General features: G+C 37.0%; 1 protein-coding gene across 2 annotated transcripts in view; it reads right to left on the bottom strand.

The window, feature by feature from the left end:
* Window positions 1-269: 269 nt before the first annotated feature.
* LOC141514204 (uncharacterized) overlaps window positions 270-26,729 on the bottom strand; it is a 53,485-nt gene continuing 27,025 nt past the window's right edge. For both annotated transcript variants that reach the window (XM_074224792.1, XM_074224793.1), the window contains exons 2-5: window positions 9,444-9,610; window positions 4,958-5,272; window positions 1,606-1,881; window positions 270-400 (exon numbers count right to left, since the gene is read on the bottom strand). In XM_074224792.1, coding sequence (XP_074080893.1) covers window positions 312-400; window positions 1,606-1,881; window positions 4,958-5,272; window positions 9,444-9,519 — 756 coding nt within the window. In that variant the 5' untranslated portion in view covers window positions 9,520-9,610 and the 3' untranslated portion in view covers window positions 270-311. The remainder of the gene's footprint in view (window positions 401-1,605; window positions 1,882-4,957; window positions 5,273-9,443; window positions 9,611-26,729) is intronic.

The raw sequence follows: 26,729 nt of genomic DNA, 5'->3' as shown, positions 1-26,729 counted from the left end.
TCACTTCACTCAGCATCAATTCATGTAAAAATACTTCAGGTTTTTATGAAATTTACTTGCTAATCATTGCTTATATTCCATTACATTCATATATCACAGCTATTGTTCAGTCATTCCCCAACTGATGGATTCCTCAGTCAGTCAAAAGACATAAAGTACAGCTTATCAGTTTTCATATAGTTTGGGGATTCAAGATATAAAAGAAGAGGAAGCATAAAACTATGATTGATTACAAAGTCTGAGTATCATAGTTGAAGGAAAACAATATGATTAGGTGAAAATATTAATGTTGAAGCAATTTCTGACTTTATTTAACACTTGATAACTACAAATATAATCAAAACAAAAATTACAATGATTAAAGGAAAATATATTCCATAATGTTTATTCATTGAAGCACCTGCAATGAAAGAAAAGAAAAAATGACAAGTGAGTCCTAAACTGGGGATTCAGAGACCTATATTTACATCCCTGCTGGACCAGCTAGTTGCTATACTACTATGGGTAAATCATTTAATTTTTCTGGTTCTTAGCTTTCTCATTTTAAAAAGAAAGATAATGATAATAAAGTCCTTTTTGAACTTAAATGCCCTATGATTCCATGAGCCAAGAAGGATAAGGACTCGTTGGAAAATTTTGTTCATCTAAAATGTACTCTTCTCTTTCAATTCTTTACTAGTCCATTGACCTGCTATTCACAAAATCATGTATGGTAATTGTAGAACAAGTTTACTTCTTGGTATGGACATCTCCACTAAGCCCCAAAGTAACATTGGGCTGCTTTGATAAGACAGTATATTATATTTTTAAAAATTTGAAGAACAGAATTAGAAATAGTTTAGAGAAGTCATTTTAGATTCCCAAGAACTAACAGATATGAAGAAATCTCAATTTGAGTGCTTATTTTTTAGGCATTTGTACTTTGGCCTTTGGAAAGGGCACATTTAAGTAGAAATAAATGGTACTAGTTGGTGGTAGCTAGGATATTTTAGGATGAGCTCCACTATCCATTCTGTTGGGCACTGGTATGCTTTGTGATACCTGATAGGGGTGAAGGTGGTAACAATCAACATCAATTCCTCTTGAGATGCATCGGAACTTACTAGGGTTCAGCATGGTAGAACCAAATTCTTTAAAGTATCGTAATTGGACTCCATATCTCTGATATCACTGCCTTAGATTGATATTCCTAGATTAAGAATTGACTGGCCAAGCAAGGAAAACCTGAGAGTGTTCTCAAATTCTGACCCTTCAACTAATGAGCTGTATTCCCTTTCATAGTCTCAGTTTTGTTATACGTCAAATGACAGTGTGGATAATAATATTAAGACTGACTGAGGAAGTTGATATGAGAAAAGCAAATTATGAACCTTAAAGTACTTTTAAAAATGAAATATCTCAAAGAGCAGGTTCTTGAACCACATTTCTGAGTTCCTAACTCTAGGACCACTGCTGTATTCATTGTGCCAGCCGGCTGTCTCTATGTGTGCCTGATACATAATAAGCCACTGGGATTGAAATTGTTACCATAAACAGCAAGAAAACTTCAAAAAGTTGCCAGCTCCCTCTTACACATTCTACCCTGAGTAAAGACCCAGAATTCACCTGAAAATTTTCTCATGATAGAATTGGTATAGCAAATTTCACAAGATACTTGAGAGCCCTTCTCATCCACGACTTTACAGCAAGGTCCATTACTATCAAAACTATCATTCCAAGGTTGAGAGCTGCTGAGTTTGAATAAGCCTTTGGCATCCAGATGGGATGTGAACTCTGATTGCCCTGGGAGCAAGTCGTTGGACCAGGTGATTCTTCTCCCTGGCTTTACCACTGTTGCTTGACATATCAGGCTGCCATTTTCCTTGGAGATCATAGGTGGCTCTAGAAGAAGCAAAATCATATCAGGACAAATAAATGCCAGGAGGAAGAGTAACCCTCAGAGGAAACAGGAAGCATTGAATAAAGGATTGCCTCCCTAAATTCCACCAGAAACAAAAACTCTTTCAACCTCAAAGTCTTCATCAGTCACCTCTGAAGACTCTATGCCCAAAAGTATGCTGATGGACTTTTTAAACAATACTACTCCCCTCTAAAGAATCAATTAGATAGCATAAAAAATAGAGAGCTGGACTTGATGTCTGGAAATGCTGAATTCAAAATTTAGCTGCACTGAAGAATTCAATTCCCACTTTAGACCATGATAGCATTACTATCACCACTCATAATGATGATAGATAGTATTTATATAGGGTTTTAAGGTTTGCAAAATGCTTTAGATATATATTATGTTGTTTGATTCTCACAACAATCTGCCAATAAAGTGAATGTCATTGTTATTCCCATTTTATGGATGCAAAAACTAAGGCTTAGAGGTTAAAATGACTTGGTCAGGTCTGATGCTCTATCTAGTGGCTAGAGCTAGCTACCACCTAGCTACCTTCAAGAAATACTCAAAGTTGGGTCAGCTAAGTTGTACAGTGAATAGACACCAGCCCTTGAGTAAGATGGACCCAAGTTCAAATCCAGCCTCAGATACTTGATTCTTTCTAGCTGTGTGAGCCTGGGTGAGTCACTTAATCCCACTGCCTATCTAAAAGAAAAAAAAAAGAAGTATACCAAGTCCTGTACTAGGTCATGCTTATGAAAAAGAAACTTGGTCTAGTGGGAAAGATAATACTTGGGTCCCATTATAATCTGGAATACATTGAATGACTTTTGCATTCACTAACGTCTTTTTCCCTCACTGACATTTACAGAATGCTTATCATGTGCCAGGAATACCTTGGTGTCATAATGGGTAGAGCACAGCACTGGAGTAAGGAGAACCTGAGCTCAAATATTGCCTCAGATACTGACTAGCTATGTGATGCTGGACAAGTCACCTTTAGCCGCTGAGATAGGAAATGGCTAAGTACTCCAGTATCTTTGCTAAGCAAACTCAAGGACTGTTTTGGCATGATACATATAGTACTTGGAGTCATGCAGAGTCAGAAACAGTTGAACAATAGTAATACACTGTGTGAAGCTCTTGACAATGATTATTTCATTTGGTTACATAATAATTTATAATTAACTCATTGTGCAACTTTGGACAAGTGGCTGTCTCCCTGAGTCTCAGTTTCTTCATCTGGAAATTGAGAAGGTTGGATTAAATGACCTCCAACATTCTTTCCAGCTTTGAAGTTCTATGAATCTGTGAATGAGAAGATGTGATCATTACTTTTGGGGGAGCTTGAAATTTCATTGTGAAGACTAAAACACCTCCATAAAATATCATGGAAACATTTATAAAATACTTTACCCATGGAATGACCCTTCAAGGAGGAATGGCAATTAGTCAAGGAAGGTTTCCAGATTAACATGGCAGAGGGAAAAGAGTATTTGATTTGGAGTCAAAAGACCTGACCTTGCCACTTACTACCTATATGACTAGGCAGAAGTCACCTTGACCTTCTGGTAGCTCCAATCTGATGGGTTTCTGTAACTGAGATTGTTCCCAAGAGATTTTGTTTGATTAGTTTTCTTGAGAGGTTAGAGATTCCTGACTTTGGGGGGGGGGAAGGACCTGATGTAGGGGAAGCTATGTGGTACAGTGGGTAGAGTACTGGCCCTGGGGTCAGGAGGACCTGCATTCAAATCCAGTCTCAAACACTTGATACTTATGAGCTGTGTAATCATGGACAAGTTACTTAACCCTATTGCCTCCCTAAATTCCACCAGAAACAAAAACTCTTTCAACCTCAAAGTCTTCATCAGTCACCTCTGAAGACTCTATGCCCAAAAGTATGCTGATGGACTTTTTAAACAATACTACTCCCCTCTAAAGAATCAATTAGATAGCATAAAAAATAGAGAGCTGGACTTGATGTCTGGAAATGCTGAATTCAAAATTTAGCTTCAGTCATTTACAAGAAACACAATCCTGGGCAAGTCTGTCTCTGTCTCTGTCTCCCTCTCTCTCTTGCTCTATCATTTCAGGTTTCTCATCTATAAAATAGAGATTAATAATAGCACCTCTTTTCCAGAATTGTGAAGAAAAAATGAAATATTTATGAAGTCCTTTTACAGAGGATTAAATTATAAAAGGCTAACTTTTATAATAGGAAACCTAGTCATCAGGGAAAAGTGGGGGGACTGTCATAGCTAAATTACAAGGTGTACTTCATTGTTACATGAAGGGGCAAGGCTTGTGGGACACAAGGTGAACAGTGATATCAAAATAAAGGGGGGGGGTCAGATGAATGGCTATATTGTTACTTAAGGCACTCATGCCCAGGATTTATAGGAATATCAGTCTGTGCTAGAATGTAGCTATGCAATTAACTCATGTTCTAGGTCTGAATTATCTGATGTTTTCTAATTGATCCTACTCAGCAAGGTAAGGAGGGAGTTTTTCCCCTTGTAGTAAATTATCTGTCTGTTATTTTTAAACAGTTAGATATCTGATAAGAAACTCCCCCAATCAAGATAAACAGTTACATTTGTTCTATTTTTGAGAGGTGAAGTATTGTAGAAGATAGAAACCTGGCCTTGGAATCAAGAAGATTTGGATTCAAATCCTATGACAAAAACTAGTTGTGAGACCATTGGGCAAGTTATTTAATCTGTTGATATCCCCAGGCAACTTTAAGATCACAAGTTGCAGATGAGTTAGTTGCCCATCAGAGGAGGGAGCTTCCATACCAAAATAATCACAGGTCCAGATCCCTCAAAGGTATTGGTATTATAGTCCTCTGTATTGTGGTAAACCCTAGATATGGGGTCAGGTATCTGTCACTTCTAAACTTTGCTTTCCTACATGTTGTGTAGCTGCTTAATAAATGCTTGTTAAACAGTTGATATTCCAATGTAACAGAAGATTTTATAATGTTTCCTAACTTTACAAGTGTGTGTCTGTATGTGTGTGTGTGTGTGTGTGTGTGTGTATGTAAACTTCCCATTCCTGACTTTTCCTCACCTGAAACATTTAGTCTAGTGTATTTAATTGAGGATCCTTTGCTTAAAAGACGCCAACGGTAGAGTCCACGATGAGAAAATTGGGTGTTCTGAATCACCAACGTGACTTCTTGGTTCTTAAATTTGAGCTGTTTCCCTTCCTGAAAGTCAGACTCTCCTATTGTTGTCATGTTGAAGAGGAGTTGTCCCACGTCTGTCATGTTATTACAGAGATACAATTCTATTTGATGGAAGTCCAGGGTACTGTTGCAGATTATCTCAACCTTCTGATTTTTGCAAACAGATGCTTTTTCCTGGCATTTGAACTCTGCAAACTCTGCAATATATAAACAAATTCCAGAATCATGTTATCACTACCATCATCATCATCAACAACAATTATGAAAACTCTGCAATAAATAAATTCCAGAATTATGCTTTCATCACTACCACCATCATCGACATCATCATCGACACAGTGAGATACATCAAGAGTCAGGAGGCACTCACTGCTTTTGACCTTGAAGACTTATTGTCCAATAAGAACACATAAGCTCGGGATCAAATGAATGATTGACACAGATACTATGTACTCAAATTCAAAGGGCACAGAGATCACTGAAGTATGGGATTGGGACAGCTAGAAAGGCTTCATGTTGAAAGCTGACCTTGAATTAGTCTTGAAAGATTCTCAGTTACTGAAAAACAGGAATATCTTAGAGCTTTCTGAATGAAAATTTTTGTCAAATGATTCTGGTTCTATGCTTAAGGCTGTCCTTTTTCCTCCTAATTCCCCAAACACTTGTAGCATCTTTCCTATTTTTTCTTTTCTAATTCCTATATACTTCCCCTCATCATCAAAAAAAAAAAGAAAGGAAAGAAGGAAGGAGAGAAAAAGAAGGTAAGAAAGAAAGGAAGGAAGGAAGTAAAGAAGGAACAAAAGAAATAGGTTAAAGAAAAGCAGATCAAAAGCTAGTTTTAAGTAAAACAATAAACAATAAAAAATAGATTTTTATCATTTTCACAGAAAGCATATCGGAAACAATGAAAAGTTTATCTCTGTATTTCTTAGAAAATGCAAAGTTCTTGTGTCTATGAAGAATTATTTATCCATAAAAGTTATATCACACTAAGAAAAAAAGATGAGTGAAAGTAGGAAACAGGAGAGTTAGAGAAGAAAAGAATGAAGGGTCCTTCATTTCCTGGACTAAGAGTTCCAGTTTCCACTCAATCTCCTGCTACTATGACCCAACTGCTTTTCCTTCTCTGCTTCTGCCCTAAAGCAGCTACTTATTTTCAGAGTTCTCAATTATATTTTTGTCTTTGCCTAGATTCGTTCACAAAGACATATGTAAGATGCTTACTATGCTCTCTGCCATGTAATAAGTACTTAAAAATGATTATTCTTTCTCCTTCACCTCCTCCCTAAAAAAGGGATCTGAATAATGAAAAAAATATGGTGTCTAAATGATAAAAGAAATTTATCAGCTAACTTGAAGTTCATAAACATCCTTCTCTGTGTTCTGTTCTATCTTGGAGCACAATAGAACTCACAAACCCAAAGAGGAAACCCTCAACAATGGCAGCCTATATGGGGAGCAGGGAAAATGGGGAGCCCTTTGTTGGACTAATGAGATTATATTTGAAGAAGGCTTGCTATATACCATAGGATCATAGACCTAGAGTTACAAGGAAACTTAGAGATCACCAAATCCAAAGTCTTCTTTTTACAGAGGAGAACAATTAAGGTCAGATAGGTTACAGTTTTCTGTGACCCTGGGGGTCCCATAAAGACTTGACTTTCAAGTAGGATTTGAACTCAGGCCCTAAATTTCAATTTTAGCAACCTACTGCATCATGTTCAAGTTATAAGTAAATCAATGGGAAATTCCTAAGGATAGTGTATTATTGTCTCTCTTAAGCCATTCACCTTTTGCTGTTTCTCATAGCCATATAAAAGGCAGTGCTGTCTAGGGGAAAGTTTACTGGATTTGGAGTCAGGAAACTTGGGGACAAAGCTTGACTTCAACATGTACTTGCCATTTAATTCTTTTTTTTAGGTTTTTTGCAAGGCAAACAGGGTTAAGTGGCTTGCTCAAGGCCACACAGCTAGGTAATCTTTAAGTGTCTGAGACCGGATTTGAACCCAGGTACTCCTGACTCCAGGTCCGGTGCTTTATCCACTACACCACCTAGCTGCCCCTTGCCATTTAATTCTAATCAAGAGCTAGCATGATATAGTAAGCCAAGGAGCTCCCTTGAAATGGGGAAAAGCCTGGTTTCAAATTTTGTCTCTGAAAATATATGTATGGGGGTAGCTGGGTGGCTCAGTGAATAGAGCACCACCCTGTAGTCAGGAGGACCTGAGTTCAAATGTGACCCTAGGCACAATAATTACCTACTTGTGTAACTTTGGGCAAGTCACTTAACCCCATAACCTTGGGGGGTAAAAAAAAGAAAATATATGTGTGACCATGGCCAATTTTCTTACTCTTTCTAAGCCTCAGTTTTCTCATCTGTTAAATAGGGAACTTGAATTAGATGACTTCTTCAGTTCCTTCCTTTCAGTTGTCAATCTGATTCCCCCAAACAAACAAACAAACAAAAAGTCTCTATAAAGTTCAGATTCTTTGTCTGCAAAAAAAGAATGATAATACTTGCATTGCCTATCTCTCAAACTAGTTATGGAGAAAGAACTCTGTATACATAAAAAGCCTATCTAAATATGAACTAATATTTGATATGCATTTTCAAAATTACTTCCATAAAATAATTTAAACAATTTTACACAAAATTTGTATTATAATTGGATAAGATCTAATGATTATAAGCAATATGAGTTGAATTATAAACAACAAAAAAAATCACTTGAGATACAGAAACAAATAAGGAGGAAGGGAGGAAAAGGTTGTGTCATCAGCCTCATTCCCTATTCACCATGGAGTAGCAGTATATAGTATTCAGGGACACAGTGAATATAGTGATGAATTTGAAGTCAGGAAAACCTTAGTTCAAAATCAATCTTAGACATTTACTGGGCAAATCACTTAATCTGCTTGCCTCCATTTTCTCATGTATTAAATAATAACATTTGCCTCTCAGTCCTTCTGAGGATCAAATGAGATAATATTTGTAAAGTACTTTGGAAACTTTTACTCTTGGCTAAGTGTCAAGAAAAACTTCCTATCAATTAGAATTGTACAAAAATACAATAAACTTGTTTTGGCATTGGAACTGTTTGTGAAGGGATTGCATAATCTCTAGTCAAGTTCATCATGGTAGGACTATATTAGGTTAGACTAAGATGATTGTTGAGGTCTCTTCCAAATACAAAATTATGTTACTCAATTCAATTTAACAAATTTCACTCAGTACCTAATATGTGCTAGGGACAGTAGAAAAAAAAGGAAATATTATCTGCGCTCAGATAGCTTACATTCTACTGTTCAAAAGCTAATTTACCCATGGGTAGGTGAAGGAGATGGTTCAGGAATGTGATTTAATTCACTGACCTGTTTTAGCTCCATTAACCATGGACACTTAATTACCTAGCCAAAACTTTATCAGCAGACTTGCAAAGAACTTTGTCACTACAAACTCTTTGTGTGAGTCTTGGACTCCAGACCCCGCAAGCCATTGTGAAGACTGGAGAACATATTTCTGACCTACAAAAACCTATTGCATTTTCTCCTGACTCCCTCACATACTACTTGTTTTTTCATAATTAAGTGTATCCTTGGTTTCCATTTGTTCTGCCCAAGGTCCTAAGCTCTTTAGGCTGTCTTTATATGACAGAGCACTACCAAAGAAAGTAAGACCTAGTCTTGAAACTAGTTCATGAAAGAATATGTGTCACAGAGAGAGATGAATTCACAGAGAGAGAGATGAATAGAGAATAGCATAGGAGAGATGGGAACAAGAGAGAAAAAACTCATAGAATCAGACAACTATAGAATACCAAAACTGGAAAGTAATCTTAATAAATTATCTTCCTTTTACAGGTGGAGAAAATGAGGCCCAGAGAGTGGGGTAACTTATCCAAGGTCACACATTGACAGAAACAAATTCAATTTAATCTATTTCAACATACATTCAAATACAAGGGCTCAGAACCCAGGTCTTCTAACTAGCATTCTAGGAAGTTTTCAACACAGTATTTTCTCCTAGAAGAATAGCAACAAAGACTCCATCCAAAATTGATTAGGTTTTATCCCTATCTCTATATATTTTAGGTATAATGAAGAAGGCCTCATTCACATGATATAATAGAGCACTGAGCATAGAGTAGAAAGACCCCCAGCTTGAATCTTATTTCTTCTCCTTAAAACCTGTATGACCTTGGACAAAATTACTTTATCTTTCTAGTTCTTAGTTTCCTTAACTATAAAATGAAGGGGATGAGTTCCAAAATTCTTTAGGTCTTTTATTCTCATAGTAAATTCAGGTGAGTATCTTTGTTCTTTTTCATCTTTCCCTCAGAGAAGATGAAAAAGAACAAAGATACTCACCTGAATTTACTATGACCCTTAAAACAATAAAGAGCAAGAGGAACAGAATTGTTCTTGGTAAGAAATTAGAAGCCATCAGGTCACATTGGTTGCATCAGCAGGTGGAAATGTTGAGGAATCAGGCTTCAGGAGTCAGTCTTCTTTGTCATCTGTTCTCCAGACACCTCCTGAAGAACAAAAACGTCAATTAGACAAAAATTTTTACAAAGGACCTTTGCTTGTTCCCATTATTTCCTGTGAGAAGTGACCATTCCTGTCTTAGGAGGTAAACTACCCTTTCACCTTCCTATGATCATACAGAATCATAGGATTCAGAGTTGGAAAGAACCTTTGAGATTGTATAGTCAACATTTTTTTTTTAGATTTTTCAAGGCAATGGGGACTTGCCCAAGGCCACACAGCTAGGTAATTATTAAGTGTCTGAGGTTGAATTTGAACCCAGGTACTCCTGACTCCAAGGCCGGTGCTCTATTCACTGCGCCACCTAGCCACCCCCATAGTCAACATTTTTAGATGAGGAAAGTGAGATACACAATTAGGAATTGACCTCTGCCTCCTTCCCACTATTCATTGCCTTTGATTACCATACCTTTTTACAGATGGAGAAAATAATTCCTAGAATTTTAACTTGTCTTTTATCTCCTTCCTACTAATCATGTATGCACACTCTCTTCCCACATTCCAATAGTATTACTCTTTTTGCTATAGGATGTTAGAACTTTTTTTATTTGAAGCTAAGATCAAGACAGAGAAACATAGACAGAGATACAGAGAAAAACAGATAGAGAGGGCTGCAGAGAGACAGAGATATAGAGTGAGACAGAGACTTGGAGGCAAAGAGAAAGAAGCAGAGAGAGAAAACAAAGACCTTCAAGATTATTCATTCTAGCTTCCTCATTTCACAGAGCAAATTGAGACCCAGAGACTATGGGTTCACCTACTTTTCAAAGTCACATAGGGCTGTGATTTGGACCCAGGTTTTCTATCTCTGAGCCCACTGCTCTTTCCAAAGAGCCTTTGTTATTGTTGAGTCATTTCCAGTTCTCCATGATCCCATTCAGGGTTTTCTTGACAAAGATACTATTGCCTTCTCCAGCTCATTTTACAAATGAAGAAACTGAGGTAGACAGGGTTAAGTGACTTGCCTAGGATCACACAGCTAGTAAGTGTCTGAGGCCAGTTTTGAATTCAGGAAGATGGGTCTCCTACTACTAAGTCCAGTGTTCTAATCACTATGCCACCTAACTGCCCCTAAATAAAACAATTTTCCTGACAGATTAGCTCCTTTCTAACACCAGGACTGGCATTCTTTTGACAACAGCTTGGCAACTCAAATCTTGTGACAGATAAATTGATTTTTTTTTTATTATGACATTGAATTGCTTAAGGGAAGTGTTGCATACATTGTTGGCCCTTGAGTTAAAGTGAAATGCTGCTCTAGAAGAAGCCTGGAAAGAAAAAAACCTATCTCAACTAATTATCAGTGAAGAAACTCATGTTGCCACCCTAAAACCTGGGAAGGCCCTTAAACATTGCTTAAATACCCAAACTCCCTATAATGCTCTATCTATGGTTTGAGATTCAGTTCTCAAAGACCCACCAGAGGACTAAGGTGAGAACATTAGAACAAGAACTTTTGGTTCTTAAGAACCCTTGATGGCTCTAGTTAAAGTAGCTAATTTAATTCTGTGCCTAAGAAAATCAAACTGGGTTGGGGGAATAAGTGAAAAAGGAAAAAAAATCACCACTTTTTTTTAAGGTACATTAAGAAGGTGCAAGTGGAGGCAGCTAGAGGGTTGGGTCAGGAATCAGGAGGACTCATCTCCTTAAGTTCAAATCTGGCTTCAAATACTTCCCATCTGTGTGACCTTGAGCAAATCACTTAACCCTGTTTGCCTCAGTTTCCTCATCTGAGGAAATGAACTGGAGAAGATAAAGGGAAGAGGTTGGGTAAACATGAATAGTAGGAAGCAGCTACAAGACAAGTTAAAACTCTGGGAGTCAGCTCCTCACCTGTAAGATAAAGATATATTCCAGTATCTTTCTTAATAAAATGAATGCAAAAAAAAACCTAAACAACAAGAAAAATCAAAAGGAAAGGATTCACTTTCCTATGGTGCTCTGTGTCTGAGGTACAGGAGCTGATAGTAAAAGAATTTACAAATAAATGTATGGACCTGAAACTCAGATGCTCTTTGGAGAGGAGCAGAGTGTACTGAAAGGAACAAGGCAAGCCCCTGAACAGAGAAAAGCAACAAATGAGTTAAATTCCTGTGTTTCTGGAAAGGGGGAGAAGCTTTTTGAGTAGTGGCAACACATATACTATAAAGATGCATCATTTTTGAATTTCCAAGATTAAGCCTCTTCTATCTGTTTAGGACTTTAATCCTGAGAATTAATGTTACAAAAGTGAAACTCATTTTCTGGTTAAAAGACCAAGAAGGCTATGAACTCTTTTTTTCTTGTCTTTCTTTTCTTTTCTTGGTGAACACTTTTTTCTTTTTAAAAAAAAATTGGGAGCCAAGATAGCGACAAGAAGGGATCGAGTCTTAGGAGCTCTCTGATAAAATTCATCAGCTAAGGACTCTAACTAAACTTTCAAGAGACAGAACCCACAAAGGGTCCCAGTGATGCAGTTCTCCTTCCTACTCAAGGTAACCTGGAAAAGAGCAGAAAGGCTCTGCTCCCCGGGATCGGAGGGGCGGCCTGCCAGAGGGGTGGCCCGCCAGAGCTAAAGAACTTTAGCCTCCCAGAGGCAGCCCCAGGGTGCTGGGAGTCTCAGCTCACAGCAGTGGGGGAGTCTCCTGAGCTGCACACTGAGGAGCACCGGGCACAAAGTGAAGGAACAGTGGGGAAACCTCTGCCAGAGCCAGCACGTGGAGCCCAGCCCTCAGGGCACATAGCCAGCAGGATGGTCTTTCCCCAGCCCAGATCCAGGAAACAGAAGCAGGTGGAGCCAGTAAGCAGGAGCCCCCAGGGCATGAGCCCATTGAGCTCAGGGAGGGGAGTGAAGAGAGACTGCAGAGCTCTGTCCTCTGCCCCTGGAACAGGACTCTGGGGCTCTGACCACATTCAGATCCCGATCGCAGTCTAGGTCCCACATAGAACAGCAGCCCCCCCCCACCTCAGCCCCTTGGCAGAGGGGGGCGCTTATGGTCATTCACAGACCAGGAGGGAGGACAGAACCTCACACACTGAGACCCTTGTGGGAGTGTCCCAAAAGCTCAAGGAACAACCCAAACCAGGCCCAGGCTGGGAAAATGAGCAAGCAGAGAAACAAAAAGAAGACTATTGAGAAATATTTTGCAAATGAGCCCAAGAAGGACCAAAATACTCAGTCTGAAGATGAGGAAGCACAAACTCCTGCATCTAAAGACTCCAAGAAGAAAAACAGAAATTGGGCTCAGGCTATGACAGAGCTCAAAAAAGACTTTGAAAATCAAATGAGGGAGTTGGAAGAAAAACTGGGAAAAGAAAGGAGAGAGATACAGGAAAAAACATGAAAATGAAGTCAGCAGCTTAGTCAAAGAAATCCAAAAAAATGCTGAAGAAAATAGCATGCTAAAAACCAGCTTAGGTCAAATGGATAAAACAGTTCAAAAAGTTATTGAGGAGAAGAATGCTTTAAAAAGTAAAATTGGCCAGATGGAAAAAGAGATAAGAAAACTCTCTGAGGAGAACAAATCCTTCAGACAAAGAATAGAATTCAGGGAGATTGATGAATTTAACAGAAATCAGGAATCAATACTTCAAAACAAAAAAAAATGGAAAATTAGAAGAAAATGTGAAATATCTCATTGAAAAAACAACTGATATGGAAAACAGACTTAGGAATGATAATTTAAAAATTATTGGAATACCTGAAAGTCATGATCAGGAAAAGAGCCTTGACATCATTTTTCAAAGAATTACTACAGGAAAATTGCCCTGATATTCTAGAAGCAGAGGGCAAAATAGAAATGGAGAGAATCCACCGATCCCCCCGAGAAAGAGATCCCAAAAAACCAACCCCTAGGAATATTATAGCCAAGTTCCAGAACTCCCAAGTCAAAGAGAAAATATTACAAGCAGCCAGAAGGACACAGTTCAAATATCGTGGAGCTACAGTCAGGATCACACAGGACTTAGCAGCAGCTACATTGGAAGCTCATAGGGCTTGGAATACAATATACCGGAAGGCAAGAGAGCTTAGAATGCAGCCAAGAATGAACTACCCAGCAAGGCTGAATGTCCTCTTCCAGGGATAAAGATGGACTTTCAATGAACCAGGGGAATTTCAAATGTTCCTTTTGGAATGGCCAGAGCTGAACAGAAGGTTTGATCTTCAGATACAGGACTCAGGTGAAGCATGGAGATGGGAGGAAAGGGGGAAATATGAGGGACTTAATGAGGATGAACTGCATGTATTCCTGCATAGAAAAATGACACTGATAATACTCATATGAACTTTCACAGTTAATAGAACAGGTAGAGAGAGCTTTTATAGTTGAAGCACAGGAGAAAGCTGAATTCGAAGATAAAATATGGTGTAAAAATGGAGTCAATAGAAAAAAGGGGAAATGGAATGGGAGAAAGAAAAAGGAGAGGGGGAATAGTCCAAGATATTTCACATAATAAGATTTTTTTTTATTACAATGAGCTATTGCAATGATATGGAAGGAGGGAAGGCAAGGGGGAATGAGGGAAACTTTGCTCTCATCAGAGATGGCTAGGAGAGGAAACAGCAAATATACTCAATGGGGTATAGACATCTGGAGTAAGAAGGAGGGGGGAGCAGTGGGAAGGGGTGGGGGATGTGAATAAAGGAGGAGAGGATGGATTATGGGGGGAGAGTGGGCAGATACAACACATTTTCTTTTTTACTTCTTGTAAGGGGCTGGGAGTGGAAGGCCTGCCCAGGACCACAGGGCCAGGTGGATTCTGGGCCTAAGGGATGGTATGGGGACTCAGGGCTTCTTGGCCCCAGGACCAGGGATCTGTCTACTGCGCCACTCAGTGACCCTACAGCAGAATCATAGTGAAAGGAGAGAGAAAATAGAGTACATGGTAGTGGAGGAATAAGAAAGGAGGGAGTTGCAATCAGCAATGGCAACGGTGGAAAAATATGGAAATAACTTTTGTGATGGACTTATCATAAAGAATGAGATCCACCCATGACAAAGATGTTGGTGTTGGAACAAAGACTCAAGCACATTTTTTGTTATTATTATTTAGGGGAGGGTGCAGGGCAAGTGGGGCTGGATGGCCTGCCTGGGGCCACATAGCAGGGTGATCTTTGGGTGTCTGGGCCAGATTTGGACCCAGGTGCTCCTGGCTCAAGGGCCAATGCTCTGTCTGCCACCCAGCCACCCCTACTATTTTTACTATTTTATTTTATTTTGGGTCTTTTTTTCTTTTTTTTTTTTTTGGTTTTTGCAGGGCAGTGGGGATCGGGTGGCTTGCATGTCACATGGCTGGGTGATTATTGGGTTCACGAGGCTGGATGTGGACTCGGGTGCTCGTGGCTCCAGGGCTGGTGCTTCGTCCATTGTGCCACCTGGCCATACCTACAATTATTACTATTATTATTTTTTTATTTTAATTTTTTTTATCTCCCCTTTACTTTTTTCGCCCAAACAAGTCTATCTATATTCATGGGGGAGGAGGAGTATTTTGTTTACTTGTAAACAAGAATATTTTATTAATGTAAAAAAACATTTGTACAAAATGAGGATAAAAAATAAATTTAAAAGAAAAAAATTATTTATTTATTTTCAGTCATAAGCACTTGTATATTTTTAAGTTACAAAATTTCCTCCCACCCTCCCTTCTCACCCCCTCCCCTTAGTGGCAAACAATCAGGTTAGCATTGTACATACAAATTTTTGATAAACATTTACAGATTAGCTATTTTCGGTATGAGGAATTAGGATTAAGAAATAATTTTTATAAAGTGTTCATCAGATTCTGAAGGGTTTTCTTTTCTTGATGCAAGTATTGAAAAATACTTCTTTCAGATTAACTGATTTTAGGAGAACATGTATATACCCTAGGAAAGAAAATATGAGTTGAAGAAAACAAAATATAGAAGAAGAATCTTTATCAATGAGGATATACTAGAATTAGCAAATAATAGAACTGGAAAGTTCAAGAGGGGTCCAATTCCTATATTTTCTAAGAGGAAAAAAAATGAGTTGATGAGGAAGTGACTTGCCCAAGGTCACTCAAGCTTTGTTCTTCTTTGAGGAGAGAGGAGGTCAGTTTTAGAGTCATGATTCCATTGTTGTAGGGAGTTCCCTTTACTTGGGCAGAATGGCAACTTTTCTGAAACTTAAAATTTAGAGAATTCCCTAGGGAACTAAGAGTTTAGTATATGTATCAGCACATATCAGAGCAAAGAATCCTAGTAATTCTTAGTGACTCCAAGACTGGCTTTCTATCATCATGCCATGATAATTCCCTCACCAAGAAGGACTGACAAATCAATTTTATCAAATGTTCAAAAAATAATTTATACAGATTAATAAAACCTATTTTAAATAATTGAGAAGGAAGAAATTCTAAACAAATACATCTTATGAGATACAGTCCTGACAATCAAAACACAATGGAATAAAGCAGAGACTATATATATATATATGTATATATATGTATATATATGTATATATATGTATATTATATGCATCTATAGAAATATATGCATATACTCCACATATATACTGTATACCAATCTTGCTCATGAATATTGATGCAAAAAGTTAAGATAAAATTTTATAATTATTCACTAAAACCATATCTGGGGATAGGATGATAGAAAAATATCAAAGATAATAATATAAACAATAAAGTAGAGATCTCAGTATATCTATAAAAATCTTTCACAAAACAGAATACTTGATTGTGTTAATAATTCTAAAAATCAAACATCTTGAAGAGTCCTTCTTTAATATAATAAAAAGCTTTAATACCAAAAGCTAGTGGCAAAACACTGGAAACATGTCTGGTAAGCACAGGAGTAAAGCAATGACATCCCTTTTCTCAATTATTTGACAAAGTTCTAGAAATGTTAGCTTTAATAATGAATCAAGACAGGAAATTAAAGTATAAACATCTGTAAAAAAGGAAACAGAAAATTTTTCTATTTGCAGATAGTTTAGATATTTTTTAGAAAACAACAACAGTTGAATGAAGAAACTTATTTAGATAATGACATAAATGAAGTTTAATTAATTCACAGAAACTAGAAACATTTTATACAATAACTTAAAAACCCAGAAGAAAGTGATAGAAATAAAAATGCATTAAAAACTGTAAAATGCACAAAATGTACTCTATAGAAATAAAGAAAATTTTAAATAATTGTAGAGAGCAATGATATTTGTAATTAGGCCATAAAAACAATGCAAAAATGACTACATAAACTAATTAATTTACAGACTCAATTCTTTACCAATAAAATTGCCAAGGTATTCTTTTCTAGAACTAGACAAAATAATAATAAAATTCATCTGGAGGAATGAAAGCTCTAGTAAGTCAAAGGAAAAATTTTAAAGGAATGAAGGGAATCATAATAGCAACAGGTCTCAAGCTATTTTATAAAGCAGTAATTCTAAAACTATGTTACTTATTATAAAATAGTAAAATAGACCAGGATAAATGACTAGAAGAGCCAAAGCCAGAAGGAAGAAAGACTAGCAGTCCAATATTCAAGAAGCTGAAGATAATAAAATTCTGAGAAAAAAGAGTCTCCATTTTGCAAGAACTTCTGGGGGCAATGAAGGTAATTTGAGAGTAATTAATTTTAGATTAGCATCTTAAATGATAAATCATAATAATCTCCAGTTGAATATGTGACCTAAATATAATAGATCACCTTTAAAAAAAAAAACAACCTAAAGAATTGGGAGAATCCTTAATCCAAATAAGAGTCAGAGAAAATACTAAATAATAAGCATACAGCTTCAATTTCAAAATATCACAAAGATTTTAAATGAACAAAATCAATATACCTCAGATAAAAAGAAAAACTTTGAGGAAGAAAAGATTATTTGCATTTTTTCTATTTTAAAAGTCTGATATTCAAGATAGAAAAAAAATTGTCATAAACAAAATAAAGAGTGAGTCACTTTTCAAGAAGTAAGTGGCCAAAGGGTATGACCAATTTTCAGTGGAAAAGCAAAAAATTCATTAATCCCATGAAAAGAATTCCAAATCATTTATAGCAAAACAAATTAGATTTAAAAAACTATGAAATGCACAAAATAGAAATATTTATAGAAATACAAGATTTAAATAATGGTAGGGATTAATGATGTCCTGGTTAGGTCACACTAAAACAATAAAATGATCCTACTACCTAAATTTATTTATAAATGTAATTCTATATCAATAATATTTTAACATCACATCAACTAAATTACAAAATGATTAATGAAAAGGAAAGAAATCAATGGGACGTCTAGCTGGCACAATGGAATTTTTTGCTGGTAGTAAGGTGTTGGGAGATAAAAATGAACATAAATGAACATAAATAAAACATAAATATAAGAAAAATTTAATGGAAGAGTGTACTAACAACTGCTGAAATCAGGACTCATTTTTCTGAGGTCAAACATGGCCTTATACACTTACTAGGTGTGTGTAAGTCACTTAATCCAGTTTATCTCAATTTCCTCATTTGCAAAATGAGCTGTAGAAGGAATGGCAAATCACCCCCAAAAGGGATCACAAAGTCAGACACAGCTGAAAACAGCTAAACAACAAGAAGTCATATCAATTTACTGTTGCTGGAGCTATTAATTAACTCAACCAACTTTTAATTAGGCAAGAAAGTCAATAAAATGCTAGTTATACCGATAACTCAGTGATCCTATTAATGGAGCTATAACCCACAGAGAGCAATGACAGAAAGAAAAGTCCTACAAATCATGTCATATTTACAACATTACTTTTCCCAGTAGCAAAAAAAAATCTAGAGAGAAAATGAGTACTTGTCAACTGGAAAATAAATTGTGACTGAAATATGCAGCATTTGACTTAAAATTCCACACAGTCTATATATTAGAACTTCCACCAGGTAGATGACATTAGGGTTCAAAATAAATCTATGGAAGGAACGAGCCTCTCCAGAGGATATAGGGCCTCTCCTAAGGAGATCTTTAGACCTAACTCAACAACCATGAAGGCCTCTATCACCTAGAGCTCTAGGAAGATCAGAGGGAGTCATCCTCATTTTATACTTGTTGGACCCCAGTAAAAGCAGTTACTTAATTTGAATACCATGGTTCTGAATGTTCCATTTACACCACATCTGACATAATTCATCCTAAGACTGTGCAAATGAATATGATAGAATATTACTGAACCACAAGAAATTATAAATATGAGGAATTCAGAAAGACATAGAACAATAAGAGCTAAAGTAATTTATTTCATTTATTATATAAAAATTATACTTTAAAGGTGATTATATATTATCATTTTTATATACCATTTTAAGGTTGTATGAAATTTTATTTATTATGTTTATTTGCTATTAATTTTATTTAATATATTTAATGGTTAGTTTTAATTATTTAATTTAGTTTAATTTAATGATCACTAGATTTAATGAGCAAATATTAATTACTAATGTCAACTTGTTAGTTCATCACAACAACACTGGGAAGTAGGTACTGTTATCACCCCATTCTACAGATGAGGAGACTGAGGCAACTAGGATCACACAACTAGTTTATGTCTGAGGCAGGATTTGTGCTTAAGGTTTTCTGACTGCAAGTCTCATTCTCTATCCACATTATCATCTAGTTGCTCAGATTAAATACTATGTAAAGGGATCAAAGCAGAACTGAGAATAATATATGCCATGGTATGTAGTAATATAAAATATAGCAAAAATAAAAAATGTGAAATATAAAGCATCTCCAAAGTCTTGGTGCAGCTTTAAGTTATTAATGATTTGGGGACACTTGTGATGAATTATAATGAACAATATCAGTCCTGGAACACTAACGAGGAATATATTATCACCTACACAGAAGACAGGTTCTGGCTGAAGGCTCAAGCTGACCAGATGCATTCTGAGGTTAACTTGATCCCAAAGAGAAAAGATCAAGTTTTTTCTCACTTTCTCTTTTTAGGCCCCCACAGGGAAAATTCTTTTAAAAAGCTTATGTATAATTGATGTCTACTGATTTTGCCCTTGAAATCTTTTTGTTACTTCAGTATCTATGATTGAGCCAAGTTGGAAAAGAAGGAATTCTGATCAGTCACTAGCTGCTACTCACAGTCCTTATTGCCATGTCCAGAGAGTGCTATAAGGTCCATTTCCCACTCTCAAGGACTTTGCAAAATGTTGGAAATCATCAACAAATAAGATATAATTACTCTGAATAATGTCTCTGGTTATCAGTAAGCATGGTTTTATATTCATGAAATCCTGTCCCTTGCATGCAAAACTGATTATTATCACTCAAAGGAAGGGAAGCTCTTTAAAATTACTCATTACAAATAAAAATGGAAAAGGACTTTGAAAGAATATGGTTGGATTGTAGCTGTGTTGACATTGTGCTTGCCTGAAAGTGTGGACGTTAGGGCATTTGCAGCTAACCAGGCAGAAAGGAAAGTGAAACTTTGACAATGGGTCTTCCTATTAGGCTTTAAAAAATACTGAGATCTATGATGTCATTCTTCCAAGAGATTTGACTTGGGTTGGGAGTATCAGACAGTATCAGACAAATAAGATATTAATTAGTAGGAGGTGAAGTGGGGGAGGAGGAGGGAGGAAGAAGAGGAGGAGAAGAAAAGAAGAGGCCTTTTTTTCTGAAAGAGATTAATATACTATCCCAAGGTTTATTGACCTTTGCAAATTTGGTCATTCTGTTTAGGAAAAACCAACAAGTCTTGAAATTAGAAAACCTGAGGTTCATACATAGCTCTACCCCAAAGTCCTTGTGGGGCTGTTGACATATTATTTGATTTCTCTGGTCTATATGTTTCCTCCTTTATAAAATGGAGATGAGCATTCTTGTTCTAAAAGCCTCACAGAGTTGATGTAAAGAGAAAATGAAATTTTACCCATGAAAATGTTTCTTAACTGTATAAAACCGTATATGTGGGTTCAGTATAGGAATGAAACTCTAAAGCTACTCTAAGACTACACAGTTTTAGGTTTCTACAATTCAAGATTTTTAGAGCTGAAAGGTCCCTCAGAGATCCTTGAATGTACATAAAAGACAATCTTCTCTACAATTTATCCAATAAATGGTTCCCCAATCTTTGCTTGAAAATTTCCAAAAAGACTTTAAACTCAGCTCTCCTGAGATGACTCAGGTCCTAATCACCTCTTGTCTGAACAATAGTCTGCTAGCTAGAATTTTTTATTTCAGTGACTCCCCACTCTATCCTCTACTCAGTTATCACATTGATCTTCTTAAAGTATAGGGATGACCATGTAGTCAACCATTTCAATAAATTCTAGCAGCTCCCTATTATCTACAGGTTCAAATTCAAAATCCTGTTTGGCATTGAAAGTCTTTCACATGTGGTACCCTATTACCTTTTTATTTTTTGCAAGGCAATGGGGTTAAGTGACTTGCCCAGGGTCACACAGCTAGGCAATTATTAAGTATCTGAGGCCAGATTTTAACTCAAGTACTCCTGACTCCAGGGCTGGTGTTCTATCCACTGCACCACCTAGCTGCCCCAATCCATTCACTTTTAAAGTGAAAAGGAAAATGATAAAAGAGTAGACATGAGAAACTGGAACAACTATGCACTGTTGATAGTCCAAACAGCTAGTAAATATCTGAGGCAGAATTTGAACTCAGGTCTTCTTGACTCTAAGCCTAGAGTTGTCACTGCTAATTTTTCTCACCTGTGTTCTTCATCCCTACCTCCTCCTCACTCTCCTTCTCTGGAACCTGGATCTTCCAGCTATCTCCTCACTACAGCTTTACCATCAACTTCTCTACTGGTTGAACTTTCCCTTTTGCCTACAAGAAAATACAGATATCCCCTTGCTGAAAACTTTTGGTTTCTGTTGTAGTGCCCTTGTGCTACTATGCTTATCACATCTAGAAAGCTACCTTCAGAGAGGGAAGAATTAACAACTTGTCCATTAGCAATCAAGAAGTAGTCATTTGGAACCAAGAGACAACAGATATCAGAGTTAGCTCTAGGTTCCAAAAGAGAATTTGGTAGTGAATGGGATTAAGTCTGAGATTTCTTCAGTTGGATATTATAAATTGGAGAATAGTTAACATGTGTCCTTCCTCCCTTGACAAAGCAATTTCTAGGATATTGGTGAAGAGTCAACTGACCCCACCTTATCTGTTGAAGTGCAGATGACCATTCAGTTCCTGGGGTTGAAGAGATAATCTGGTTTCAGTTTAAATTTAATGCTCTTTTCCTTAGATTAGTCTAGATTGTAAAACCACATTCCTCATTAATGAGGGTAGGTCAGTGGGGGGTGGGGTGGGGATTGAGTTAGGATAAATGTGATTCTTGGACCTTTTGCTTTTGCCTCAATCTCTGTAATTGATTGGGGCAACTTCCTCAAGAAATGAATAAAACTTCTCTTCTTGAGAGATCTCTGAAATTTATTTAAGTGGCAATTGTCCCACAAAGTAGAGTAGAATGTATTATTTGTTGAATTGCACTGAACCCTCTGAACTAGCTGGGGAGTTAGTAAATCTAATGCCTGATTCCCTTATTGACTCTTTTTTTTTAAGGTTTTTGCTAGGCAATGGGGTTAAAGTAGTTTGCCCAAGGCCACACAGCTAGATTATTAAGCATCTGAGACCGGATTTGAACCCAGGTACTCCTGACTCCAGGGCCATGCTTTATCCACAGTGCCACCTAGCTGCCCCCCCCCTTATTGACTCTTTATTTAATATTTTGAATTCAAACCTTCTCTCTGCCCCTTCTGTGTCTCTATTCAAAGAGTTAGTAACCCTTCTGGTCAAGATGGGGCAGGAAACCTCTCCAGCTTGAGAATTTCTAGCTCATCTTTCCAAGGTAGTTTAAATTTCTAGGATAGGAATCATCCCTCTGGGTTTAGGTATTGTCTTCAAAGGGCTAATGTTTTCTTTGGAAACTTTCATTTCCTAGAAAAAAGTTCAAAAGTAAAAAAAGCTAATGCTGACACATTGAATCCATAGGAAATAAGAGCTTAGGTTCCCCCGACCCCTAAAACCTATAATCTTTCACTAGAGATCACTGAAAATAGACATTTCTGCACAAAATTATTTACAAAAAAATTAATGTTGATTACAGGCACTTGTCCTACAATAATAACCAAGGAATAATCATTAAAATGCAGGGGAGGGGAGGGGCAACATCAAACAGGACAAAAGATGGTAAACTCAGAAGAACCTCAAAATAAAACAGGGAAAGCCGTCACTAATCTCCCCTGCAGTTCCATGGTTAAAGTGACCTTCCATAAAGAACATTGGCCTTTGCTTGAGTCCCTGACCCTGTTCTAAGCTTAGAATTCCCTCTCTCTGATGGAAACTCAGGAGCCCACGTTGGTAGAAGGGAAGACTTACTCTAGAGAGAGAAAGGGAATGACCACTATATTATTAATGCCCACAAACTTAACTGCTTTTCCATTTTTTTTCTCTTCCCTCAGCACACATACTTTAACACTTTCCAGAGTAAATTCACAAATACTTTTATAAATATTTTTCTTTTCTTTTTATAGATATAAACATGATCATTAAACTTTTCATTTTTTTCTTCTTTTTCTACTGTGAATAACCACGAACATGGCAATCCATGGTTGCCATAGATTAAGTGAAAATGAAGTAATTAATAAAATCATGAGAACTTAGGAATGGTTGAGAATTGATGATTGCTTTAAGAAGCAGAAGTAGCTGGATAATGAGGAAGACTTTTGTGAGGAAGACTTGGGTTTAGATAAATGCTTTCTCTGGCCCTGGGTGATCTTTTTCTTTTCTTTTCTTTATTTTCTGATCAACAAAGTCTAGAGAAAGCCCTAGGAAATGCAAATCAGTCAAAGTCCTGATTTATATTTGCAGAAAGAAGTTTTTACCCATGACTTTGTTTAATTTGGGGGAGTTCTCTCCATCTATGAAATCATTCCACAAAATTCACAAAATATACTGTTGTCAGCAATCTGACTCAGAAGTGCTTCAGGTGTCATTGGAAGTCACCAGTGTAGAAATGGAGGAAAAGGAATAAAAACAGAAGAAGATAAGAGATGAGATCACAGATTGAAAAGATTAGTCCCAATCTTTCATTTTAAACATGAACAAACTGGGTAACTGATGCATTAAAGTGACTTGTGCAAAGTCACACAGGTGACAGAGCTGAAATTCAACCCCCCTGTCCTGATTATCTATTTTAAGAAAGAACAGAAGGAAAGAGGACGAAAAAGAATGAAAGAGGAAAAGAAGATGGAAAACAGACTGTATGTATGAAAAAGAGAGATTTGAACTCAGGTCTTCCTGACTCCAGGCCCAGTGTTTTATCTACTGAGCTACCTAGTTGTAGGGGGAAGTAGGGGTAGAGATAATGAGTCAGATTTGGACATATTGAGTTTAATGTTTTGGAGACATTCAATTTAAAATGTACAACTAGCAATTAGAAATGCAAAACTGAAGTCATCAGAGAGGCTACATTGTGGTGAAACACAAAAATGTAACTGTTTCCAAAGAATGAAAAAGTATTATCGACAGAAGATAATAGACATGTGCTGATCAGCACTTCACTTTATCTTAATTTCAAATGTAACAATTGGAAGAGAAGATTGGTTGGTCACATAGTTGAAAGGTACATAGACTCATTCTCAATCTTCTTGGTAGGATGGATGGACTCCACTGTGGAGAACTTTTAGGAGAATTTAGACAAGATTCACACAGGAAGAACCAGGCGTGAATAGATCCTGATCACAACCACTAGAAAGAACTCCCAAATCAGCAAGACCACAGATCTGTTTAAGTAATGCTTTCTGCCAGGGGACATGATGTTTGGATTGGCAAGGAAAGAACTAATGACTAATAGAGACTGAAACCCAAGATTGGGGGGTGGGGGTGGGGGGAGGGAATACTAGTCACCAGGCCAAGTTAAATTCGATCCTGGGATGCAGGCAGAATTGACAGCATTAAGTACTGAGCCAATATCATTGAATTGTCTTATATATTCATTTGTTCTAGAGCCTTAAAATATAACCTTTTCTAATTTCTCTACTAACTCTGTCAAGTACCACCATCTCCCCACTTATACAGGCTTGAAAACAAGATGTCATCCTTGACTCTTTACTTTCAGCTCTCACAATCAGTCAGTTGCCAAGGCCTCTCCATTTCTCCTCTGATGCGTGTCACTGCCCTACTGTAGGCCCTTATCACCTGAGACCTGAACTATTGCAATAGCCTGCTGATGGATTTCCCTGTCTCAAAAATCTCTCCCCACTCTAGTCTGCCCTCCACTCAGTTGTCAAATTGATCTTCCTAAGGCACAGGTCAGACCACCATACTCTGGTGGATCCTCATTATCTTCATGAACAAATATAAAAACCTCCATTTGGCATTCAAATCCTGCCCTCTCCTGACCACCTTTATAGTCTTCTTATATCCTTTAGCCCCCCAAGTATTCTGGGATTCAATGACCCTGGTCTTCCTTTTCCCTGAACAGTTCATCTCCTTACTTAAAATTTTACTGGCTATCTCCCATGCTTGAAATTCTGTTATTCATCTCTATCCCAAACTTCCCTGGTTTTCTCAAGTCTAAATATCACTTTCTATAAGAAGCCTTTCCCAATGTCCTTTAAAAAATAATACCTTCCTTTTGTTGATTATCTTCAGTTTATCTCATATGCATATTGTTTGCAGTTTCTTTCTCTCTCATTAGATTAGGAATTCTTTGAGGGGAGGTCTCAAAGTCATTTGCCTTTCTTTGTATCTCTATTACTCAACACATTGTGTGTGTGTGTGTGTGTGTGTGTGTGTGTGTGTGTGTGTGTGTGTGTATGTGTGTGTATTTGCTTGTTAGATGCTTGTTGATGGATTGGCTAATCTGTTGAAGAAGTAAGAAGAACTAAAAATGATAGCCATTCAAAAATGGAACAGATTTATTTTTGATGGAAAGCTCATCTCATTAGATTTGGAAGGGAATTTTTTAGATGTCATCTAGCACATTTTTCTTCTCATTTTTTATGTGAAGAACATGAGATTCAGAGAAACCAAGTATTTTACCCAAGGTCAAACAGGTAGTAGGTGACCAAACCAGGACTCAATCCCCAACTGTCTGACTCCAAGTCTATTTTTTTTTCCCTGCATAAAATGGCACCATGTTCTTCTAGGTAAAATTGAATGACTACTTATTGGGTATGTGGTAGGGGCAGATTCTTGGTGAGTTGGAACTGATGGCCTCTGAGATCCTTTCCAGCTCTGAAATTCTTAAAATTCATGATTCTTAACCCATCATGTCCCTGTACCACTCCTTCCAGTGGCAAATTGACTTTTACTTCAAAACTGATCTATATACCAGAGGTGTCAGCCCCACTGACCTAAATCCAGCCAAAATCAGATTAACGTGGAAGTCGGAAAATTTAATAAAATAAGTAAAAAATACAATAAAACATAGATAATATTGCATTTAAAAACTAAACCAATGTATGACCTTCAGGGATATTTGTATATAGATTATGAACCCCTATGCATTTCTACTTGACTTTGACTCCACAGCTGCCATCAATGTCAGTCAAATTTTTTTTAAATGTCAAAACAATGTTTTAACTTGTAATTGGGGGGAAAAAAGAGAAAGAAAAAGAAAAAAATTTAGTACAGTTCTTTCACCTAAATACCATCCTGCTTTTAACTAAGTGCCACTCACTAAAACAGTTGTCTGTATCTTATCTCTGATTTATTATCCCAACCCCATTCCTCTGTACTTGCATCATTGTTTTGTCCTGACAGATAGGTCAGGATTATACCCTGGCTTCCAAGAAGAATGGGAAGCAAAATGATTGAGGAGGGAATTCTGGGACAAAGATGATCAATGAGGCATGGAATTTAAGTCCTAGAATGAGCTTTTTAGGTTCCCTAGTCTAACTTGTCACAGATGGACATGGAGGACAGATGTTAAAGTCAAAGGGAAATAAATGGAGGGTGATTAGCATTATCTTCTGCTTCTTCTGTTCAACTCTCAGTTAAAATCTCACACCTGTATAAGAAGCTTTCCCCAGCTCCACCTAAAACTAGTTCCTTCTCTCTATGATCATTTCTGATTAATCATATATACACACACACATATATATCATAAATATCCACATTCCAATATATTAAT

Source organism: Macrotis lagotis, chromosome 2 (genome assembly GCF_037893015.1).
Source record: "Macrotis lagotis isolate mMagLag1 chromosome 2, bilby.v1.9.chrom.fasta, whole genome shotgun sequence".
NCBI classification, from domain to species: Eukaryota; Metazoa; Chordata; class Mammalia; order Peramelemorphia; family Peramelidae; genus Macrotis; species Macrotis lagotis.
This window is presented reverse-complemented; position numbering and strand designations above follow the sequence as displayed.